The 10,210-nt window shown below is 36.3% G+C and overlaps 1 protein-coding gene across 1 annotated transcript; it reads left to right on the forward strand.

Annotated features, from left to right (window-relative positions):
* Positions 1–4,621: 4,621 nt before the first annotated feature.
* Positions 4,622–6,015, forward strand: LOC110738940. The gene is made up of 2 exons (XM_021919386.1): positions 4,622–5,712; positions 5,796–6,015. The coding sequence occupies exons 1-2, from the start codon at positions 4,622–4,624 to the stop codon at positions 6,013–6,015; spliced, it is 1,311 nt and encodes a 436-aa protein (XP_021775078.1).
* The last annotated feature ends 4,195 nt before the right edge of the window (positions 6,016–10,210 follow it).

Here is a 10,210-nt window from a genome sequence, read left to right on the forward strand (position 1 = left end):
CAGGCAGAAGCTCTTTATACCAAAATCTGCCTACTCATAGTAGCATATAGTGTCTCGTACTCTACTGTAGAGGTAGGAGCATTCTATATGTAGGGTAGGGAATCAATTTCCAGCTAATTTAGGTAACTTCCCAGCGATGCATGACTCCAGTAGTCAGATTCATGCTGGTGATTTACTCATTGGTATTAATAAGCGTCTTCTATCTGATGATTATCAATTTTCGGGTCTTTGTATCTCCCATAATTTTTTTTATTTTAGAATTAAAGATCCCGATGCTTTTTCAACTAATATGTCGGAGTGTGAAATATGTGTTGATAAAAAAGACGTGTTGATTATTTATTCATTGGTTTAAATGATAATGATTCAAATTCAGAGACAATATAAATTACATAGTTGTAGATATGAGTTGTATTGTATGAGTGATATAGAATCAATAAATAGTTTCCATCATTATTTTTCGGAATGGTGGGAGTTGGAAGGTCTCTTTCTTATTGATTGCTCTAATTCTTATGAATCTATACCAATATGTGGAGTATTAGATAAAATGAAATGAATCTTTAATAATGATGATAATCTCTATCGACTTTTTGCGTCATTAATTAAGATTCCTATCCGTTATGAAGGGGGTAGAAGTAGCTCCAATATTGATAGTATTTCGAAACTTCCGTACCTGAGCTATATACTATTTGATATTTATATGGATAATATCGATCGGTTTATAAAAGATTTCTATCTTGTTTTTAAATATGCGCGCTTTCGAAGTTATATGGTTATAGGTTTCAATTCAATAGATGAAAAAATAACATTTATGTATGAAAAGGAATCAATATTTTAAAAGTACTTGTTACCAAAACCATTTACGACGCTTCTTTTAAGGGATTCGTTTCCTGTTCCTTTTATGAAAGAATGGTATATATACGTTAAAAGTAACGGAGGGTGTGAAATAAGACATCGATTGAATGATCCAATGATCCACATTCAGAAGTCGTCATACAAACCAATTCGAACTAAAAAAAGAGTCCCTTATTCGTGGGAGTCTAAAGATAAAAAAGAATAAGGGCTAGCAGTATGGCAGAGAGTTGGAATTCATTCGAATGATAAGATCTCAAACAATAAGGAACGAGGAAGATCAATGCCTTTGAATTGTTCGAGGGAATATCTGCCGTTTAACAGTATCGGGTATTCTGATATGTGATAGCTCTTTAACATTGGTTTAAACGCTCTCTAGGAGAGCAATATCCTTTAATTGTTCGGAGAGAAAGACGTTGTTTAGCAGGTTTAAGGTAGTTCGATACTCGATCGTTTCTTACCTTAGAGTTAAACCTTCTTATTTTCATTGAACTGGATAAAGGAGATCCTTGAGCGACTCTAGCAAACCCCAATTAACAATATGCTTGACTGGAGTAAGGGATCCTTGAAAGGGGCACATACGTGTTTAGTATAAAGAAAGTAAGGAACAACTATCTTCTTAGTGTAAGTTAGTGTCGTTAAATACAGATTTTATCAAACTAATGAAACAAAACCAGCTATCTCCCGTTGCTATTCCTAAATCCGACCTCGATCAAACTCCTATTACCGAAGCTAACGAGTGGAACGAGCATAAGGATAAGGTTTACCAGTATGGCAGAGTTTCGTAGCCAAGTTAAAGACGTGTCAACTTTTCAAACTCTTTCTTAAGCGCTGGTTCTGCTTTCACTATATGAGCAATATAAGAGCATATAAACGATAGGGCAAGATAGAAACAATAGCAACAGGAAGCTCTTAGACGGTCTATCGAACGTCCCTTGTTATTAGGCTTTAGCAACAAGAAGAGGAGATGGTTCATTAATACTAGTTTAGTTAAATAACTATGTTGTTAGCTCCAGTCGAGCTCTTCCTCCAATAACAAAAGAAACAACTGGTTATGATATTCTTAAATCGGGGTATAAAGACCATAATTGGCGTAGATTAGTAATTAGAAACTAGATTCTCCTATATGCATCTTATTATTGGTATGGTGTATTGGAATTAGCTAAAGGAGCTATAAGAGGAATGTAGCTACAGGGAAACAATAGTTGCAATAAGAATAGAGCTATAAAACAGTAGTTAAAGCACCTATTAAGACAGGAATAAGAAGTAGCGAAAACGAGTCTAGCACAAATAAGAAGATAAGAGCAACCGATCTTCTTCCTTTAGCAGGCACTCTATAGGGGATTTTATCAGCACTCTCAAGGGTCAGGGTTAGGGGTATGATAATCAGTAAGATAGGGAACAAGAGAACAAGAAAGGGTTTGGTTAACTAGTTTTCTCTTTAACAGCAGGAACTACAATCAAGTATACTCTTTCAGTCGAAGTAGGTCTTAATCGTCCGAGCTCTTTTATAGAGAGCTCTCACTCAAGTCAAGCAGATCCGGCAGGTAGCAACATGTCCGTGGTATCGGAAGAGCTGCATTCATTAGTATGTTAGTTCATTACTTCCTTAGTCCTAATGAGTTCAGTCACAGCATTTCCCTGCTGGATGTCTGGCCTCTAGATAGGCCTGTAACCGTAGTTAGGAAGTCTCCTATATGATTCCTTAAAACATTTGATTCCATCAAATCAATTGATCCTATCCCATCTGGGAAATCTAAAAGTCAAAATAGGAAACCCTTCCCGGTAGCTGATACGGAGACAATTTCATTAGATAAAGAGAAAGGTGCAAGAGTCCACAGTATATGGTAAAGTATGGTAATAGTTGCGGTTTCATGAAATGAAAAGATACCTTCTAAGGAAGGGAAAGAAGAACGACATGCAAATATGGTAAAGTATATATAAGTAGGATCAATCCCCCTCTTAAGGTTAGACTTTGTTCGCTTAGCCTCATCGTCATTTGGAAGGGAAGTAGACAAACTAAACTGGAAACCGCAGGGAGGGCTGCAAAGCTTTACATGTGTTAACGAAGTGATTAACTAGCTAGAAGAACAACCAAACCCGCAAGCACGATGGACCACCGGCAATCATATAATGTATGATTTCACTCTTTTTATTTCATTTGTTGCGAGCTTAACTGAGCATGGAGCTGGTCTGTGGGAGGGTAAGATTCTCTCTCCTTCTTTCTTCCGAACATTGCTCTTAAGTCTTTTTTTAACCAGAATTTTGAACGAAAGGCGTAAAGACGAGTTCCAAGAGTCGTCTAAGCACATCCATTCTCTTAGGGCTTAGGGGATGCAAAAAGCTAGCCTCACTCTCATATCTCTTTACCTTTCTACCACGCTCGAAGGAATGTGTCCCAGGGCAGCAGGTAAGGTAATCGAAAAATTGATCAAGTGCTTCTCCTACAAAGATGATCGCAAATGGGGCTCCCCTGCAACCTAATTCCTTCCCTCTCACCCGAGTCTTAATCTCAAAGAAAGGGGATTCAAGGGATGATGTGCTGCTTTCCCTTGAACAATCAATTCATGAGCTGATTCAAGGGTCAAGGATGAAGTCCAAATAGTGAGAATGGATGAATGTGTTGTAATCGAAGGATAGAATGGATGTAACAGTGAATTTTGATGGTCAGGAAAACAGGGTATCTTCTGCTGAGGTACCTATTTCTTCTTCTTCTATGAATTTACTGCAATTGTCAATTGATGATGTCTCTGATGAAATTGCATACTGGAATATGAGTATTGTGGCCTTTGTGATTGGGGAAACCCATATTTTACCTCTTTTGTTAGGTTTTGTAATCGTATTTGGGGTGAGAAGAATATTGATAAAGTAATTCCGATTAAGAAAGGGGTTTTTCTGATTAGATTCTTGAATGTTGAAACTAAGGAAAAAGCTCTTAATTCTGCTCATATATTGTTTGATAATCGACCTGTTTTCTTTAAACAATGGGTTGATGGAATGGAGATTGATTGTGATGAATTCAATAGAATCCCTGTTTGGATTCAATTTCCAGATCTTCCTTTGAAGTTTTGGGGGAAGAATAGTCTGGAAAAAATTGTGGGTATTATTGGTACTCCAATTAAACCTGATTCTGCTACTCAGAAAAAAGAGAGAGTGATATTTGCTAGATTCTTGGTTGAGGTTGATTTGGATGGTGAATGTATGGAGAAAATTGAATTCATAGCTGAGAATGGGGCTTTGGTTCAGCAGAAAGTGATCTTTGAATGGAAGCCTAGGAAGTGTGAATCCTGTCTACAATTGGGACATGACACAAATGAGTGTAAGAAGGTCTGGAGACCTAAGGTTGTTCAGGCTAATGGGCATGGTGATAAAGCTGAACAACTTGTTGAGAAAGGTCCACCTGCTGATGGAGTGGATCAGGGATTCATTACTTTAAGGAAAAGGCCTGGGGTTAGAAATCAAAGTCTCAGCACTCCTGTTTTGGTTAGAAACTCATTTTCTCGACTTTCAGTGGATGATGATGATAGTGAGAATGTGAATGATGATATTGAGGATGTGGTGAATGCTGGTAATATTTGAGCTGATAAGGGTGGCGCCTCCACTTTGGGGCTAGGTGGGAATGGATAGAATGCTTGTTTGGAATGTGAGGGGCGTAAATGGCTCCTCAAAATAGAAGGAGGTGAAACACTTTCTTTTGAGTCAAAAGGTTGGGTTATGATGTTTACTTGAGACAAAAATAAAGAGTGTGAACTTCCCTAGCTTGCATAATAATATGTTTCAAGGCTGGGGTATCACTTCGAATTTTTCTTTGATTAAAGGGGGTAGGATTCTTGTTACTTGGCTTCCAGATTTCTTTCAGATTCAGATCTTGCAGATTCATGCTCAGTTTATTCATTTGAGAGTTAAGAATATGACAATTTCTAATGAGTATTTTCTTACAGTGGTGTATGGTGTAAATGATAGTCTTGGTAGAGAAGAGTTGTGGGGTAGGTTGAAGGAGATGGGAGGTAAAAGTCAAGAGCCTTGGATCATTTCTGGGGACTTTAATTCTCCTCTGAATTATGATGACAAGGTGGGGAGACCTATTACTCATTCTGAGATTGATAGTTTTAGAGAATGTGTGGATTTTTGTGAAGTTCAGGATATGAAGTGTATTGGTGGTAAATTCACTTGGAATAACAAGAAAAAGGGTGACATCAGAGTTTACTCTAAAATTGATAGAACTATGGTAAATGAGGCCTGGATTAGTGCTTTCCCTGATTCTCATGTTCATTACCTTCCTGAGCTTTACTTTGATCATTGTCCAGCAGTGATTAAGCTTGATGAGGGTATAATGGTGGGTAAGCCAGGGTTCAAGTTTCTTGATATGTGGGTTTCTCACCCTACTTATCATGAGATAGTGAGGAAGGTTTGGGAGATGGATCTTTATGGGGTTCACATGTATAAGGTTGTTAAAAGATTGAAAGCTTTGAAGTGTGAGTTAAAAAAACTTCATAAGTCTAAGTTTGTGGATATTGAGAGTAAATTTAATGTGGCTCAGTTGAATTTAATGAAGCTACAGAAAGATATTCAGAGTAATATTGATGATGATAGTTTGAGAAACAAGGAGTTTGAGATGCTGGAGGATTTTTCTCAAATTAGAAACCAGTATTTTTCTTGGTTGTCTCAGAAAGCCAAGACTAACTGGCTTCAAGTTGGGGATGAGAACAATAACTTTCATAGAAGCATTAAGATGAGAAAATACAGGAAGAGAGTGATTGCTGTAAAGAATACTTCTGGAGTTTGGTGTGATAATCCTAGGACAGTTTCTGAGGCTTTTATTGAGTATTATAAAGGTCTTCTTGGTGATGATCCAGGGGAAGAGTCAGTGTGTGTAGTCAGGTGGTGCAGGAAGGGTATGTGTTGAATGATGATCAAGCTTAGTTACTCCGTAAACCTTTTTCAAGGGATGATGTAAGAAAGGCTATTTTCTCTATTCCTAGGGCTAAAGCTCCAGGACCTGATGGGTATAACAGCACATTTTTCAATTCTTCTTGGAATATTGTTGGTGATCAAGTGGCTGATGCTGTACTGCAGTTTTTTGAGACTGGTAAGTTACTTAAAGAGTTGAACTGTACTATTCTTACTTTAATCCCTAAGGTTGAGCATCCAGAATCTGTCACTTAATTTAGACCAATTGCATGTTGCAATGTCTTATACAAGTGTATTACAAAGATGTTTAGTAGCAGAATTAAACTAGTATTGCCTGATATTATTGCTCAGAATCAAAATGGTTTTGTTGAAGGGAGACAAATTATTCAGAATATTAGTACTATTCAAGACATTGTTGCTAGATATGGCAGAAAGGCTTCTCCTAGTGGTTTTCTTTTGAAGATTGACATTGTAGGGAATAATTTCAAGCCTTAAAAATCCCACTAGCTTGAACCCCACTGTGATCATACACTAAAGTACGGTGGCGTCCAAAAGGGAAGAAGATAGAGCAAAAGAGTCGCCAACAAGTTTTTAAGGAACTTGTAAATCGTTCACGAGGTGAAGGTTACACCCCTTAATGATCCAAGAGATCGTCAACTCCATAAGGTCATGAACCAAATAAGGGTTCGGGGATGATGGTACAAATCCAACCTAAAAGAGATTGAACCTGCCCTAATAATAGGCCTCTACTTTATTCTGCTCGTATTCATGTGCGCTTTCTGATTAACATGCAATCAATAGATTTAACCCTAAACCTGTTTAATCTATGTTGGTTGAATTTAATGCACAAATAAACTATTATTGATGATCACTTGAATTATAATCACAATTAACCCTAACAAGATTATTAATTATCTTATTAAGCGTGATTACAAGTACCAAATTCCCTTTAACATGCATAAAAAGGTGTGATCAAGCAATAAAGAATAAATATAATATGTTTCAAGAAACATAATAATAATCAATAATAATTATAATTAAAATAATCATGAACAATAACGAATATCATAATCAAAACAATAATAATCATAAATAAAATAATCATTATCAAAATAATAATAATAATAATATTCATAATCATCATAAATTATAACAATTATAATCATAATCATGTTCATGTTAATATTAAAGCGTAATAAAAATAGCAAGATCCTAGGCATGATACTAACAAGATTAATAACAAACCCTAGCATGTCACTAAGCAATAAAAATCAAATCTTTAGCCCTAACATGATACTAACAATCATAAATATTAGGAAGAGAATAAAAGGCATCATAGCAATCATATTTAACATTAAAAATACCCTAGACATGATACTAGGAATCATAATAACAATATAAACATTATTTCTACATCATAATATCAATTAATCAATTAAAGTACTTACTTTGATGCCTCATACCTCTTTCTAATAACAAAATACACACGTTAGTAACTTCAAGGAAAATAATAATTAAAACAATTAAATTAAATAATTGAAATAGAGATTTGGAACCAAACCCTCAGAAATTAAAACCATTCACGCCTAGGGCGAAGGCAACTTCGAATATGGCTAGGTGTTTCTAGATCTTGTGAATGCGGAATTTTGTGTTAAAGCAAAGTATTAAAAAAAGAATGAATGAATTAATGTTATTGAAAATTGATGAAAAGTGATGAATGAAAAGGATTATTGAAAGAGATGAATGTTAATTGATGAATGATGAAGATAGTTGATGAAGACTTAAGAATAAAGAGAATTGGTGAATCTTGGTGAATGAAAACGGAGTTTTTGATACGATATTTATAGAGAAAATCATCCAAAAAAGATAATTTATCAAAACAGAGTCTGAAGACCACAGAAACACCTTGGCGCCAGCCCTGGCTCATTGGTGCCAGGACCAGTGGCTAGCGCCAGACGCCAATGGCTGGCGTCTGGCGCCAATCCTGATTCCAGGCGCCAAGGCCTGGGGTTGGACGCCAATTTGGATTTCAATGTGTTTTCGAAAATCCGATAAATTTCCCGTATTGGAAGATAAAATAATATAATTTCAGTCGAAAATGCTATTTGATCTAATTAAAACTCTGAAGAATCCTAATTAAATTAAGAATGATAAAACCTTCTAGAATTTTCTAGAAGACCAAAACCATTCCTAATTACATTAGGAATGATAAATCATATCAGGCCCTCCCCTAGATCATTGGGCAGTACTTAAAACTTAAACCGGGCCCAGTTTAGTAAATTGGCCATAAATTCCTCAATATTCATCGGAATTAGGCTTATAATATATCGTTGGAAAGGTCTTTGCAAGCCCATCCAACTACACCACTATTGGACCCATATCATGGACCAAACAAACTGGATTGGCTGTTTTCTTAAAATAAAGTTTTCAAAAACAGGGAGAAGAGAAAAGAATTAAAACTTTCCGCAACACTAGACCTTTCCACACTTTCGTTTTATTCGATTATGATTCGACGTGAAAGGCACTCATCACTGGGTTTGGTTTTAGGGAGACACAAATGGGTGTCTACAAACATCAAGAAAGCTTATCACTCTGTCAAATGGGATTTTGTTGAAGAAATGCTGGCAGCTCTCAAATTTCCTAGGAAATTCATTAACTTGGTTATGGTGTGTGTTAGAACTCCTTCTTTCTCCTTAGCTATTAATGGACAGTTGGAAGGTTTCTTTCATGGGAAGAGAGGTTTGAGGCAAGGGGATCCTATGTCACCCTTACTTTTTGTAATCTGTATGGAATATTTTTCCAGACTCTTGAAGAAGGTTGCTGGGACCCTAAGTTTCATTTTCATTCTAGATGCAGAAGATTGAAACTTAATCATCTTGTCTTTGCAGATGATCTGATTATGTTTTGCAAAGGTTATTTTGCCTCAGTTTAGTTTATGTTAAGGGCTCTGGCTACCTTTGTTGTTGTTTCTAGGTTGGTGGTCAATGAAGGCAAGTCTAATATGTATTGCTGTAATGTTGAGTAGACAGAGAAGATTAGATTGCTGTAGAATTCTGGATTTTGTGAAGGTATTCTCCCTTTCAAATATCTTGGGGTGAATGTTGGTACTAAGAAGCTATCTAAGGATGATTACCAATGTTTAATTGATAAAATTACTACTAGAATCAGATGTTGGGGTTGCAGATCTCTTTCTTATGCTGGCAGAACCCAGCTTGTGAATTCAGTGCTTATGTCTCTTCACATTTATTGGGATTCTATTTTTGTCATTCCAAAAGCAGTTCTTGATGGTGTTGCTGCTATATTTAGAAATTATCTATGGGAAGGGAAGGTTGTGTATTCTAAAGCCCCCCTATAACCTGGGATATTGTGTGCAGATGTAAGAAACAAGGTGCCTTGGTGTTCAGAACTTGGAAGAGGTTTCAGTGTGCTCACAACACTAGCTGGAACTGGAAGCAACTGTGGTGGGTTAAGGATAAATTGAAGACAGGATATGTTGGTAATAGTTGGTCGGAAACCCAAATGGGTACACTATTGCTAGTGGCTATAATTGGTTAGAAATTCAATATTGTGATGTTGAGTGGGGTGATTGAGTTTGGAACAAACTGAATATTTCTAGGCATAAATTTGTGTGCTGGTTGATAATGTGGAGAAGGATTTGAGTAAGAGCTCAGCTCTACTACATTGGAGTGATCAATAATCCTTCATGTCCTCTTTGTGATGATGGGGATGAGACTGTGGACCATTTATTCTTTGAGTGTGATTATAGCAGGAAATGTTCTTATTTTCTACGAAAGAAGCTGAAGATAATCATGGATCCTATGAATATAGAAGACTGCAATAAGAAGTTAAGAGCTATTAAAGGCAGATTCCAGAGACAGGTGCTTTTCAGTTGTTATGCTGGGTTACTGTATGTCATCTGGAGTAAGAGAAACAAAGTTGTCTGGAATAAATGTGTTATGCAGCCTGAGAAGGTGATCTAGAAGCTGTGGAGTGATCTTTTTCATAGAATTTCTTATGTCATGCCAGTTAAGACTAGCAGAAAAAATCAGATGTGGTTCAAGGATCTGGTTAGCAGATAAGAGTAGTGTGCTGGATTGTTTTGTTGGTTGTAGGAGTTTGTGTTGTAGCTGTATTTGTTTTTGCTTAAGGCTCTTAGCCCTTTGATGTTTTGACTGCCTTTTTCTTTGGTGATCAATAAATTTTTTTATCTTTTTCAAAAAAAAAAAAAAAATAATAAGTTCTTTGTCTTTTTCATTGTTAGTTAAGCAATGCTCGTCTTCTTTTGTTAGAGAAAAACACAAGAAATAAGGAGAAGGAGAAATATTATTATACTCTGAGATAATTACATCAAAGAGTGATATGTCCTCAGGGACTTGATCACTAACTATTCTAGGAGAAGAAATAGGAAGGGAAGGTGCTACTACTAAAGGCCTAGAAGACTCTATAGGGA

The sequence above is a fragment of the Chenopodium quinoa genome, unplaced genomic scaffold (assembly GCF_001683475.1).
Source record: "Chenopodium quinoa cultivar QQ74 unplaced genomic scaffold, ASM168347v1, whole genome shotgun sequence".
NCBI classification, from domain to species: domain Eukaryota; kingdom Viridiplantae; phylum Streptophyta; class Magnoliopsida; order Caryophyllales; family Amaranthaceae; genus Chenopodium; species Chenopodium quinoa.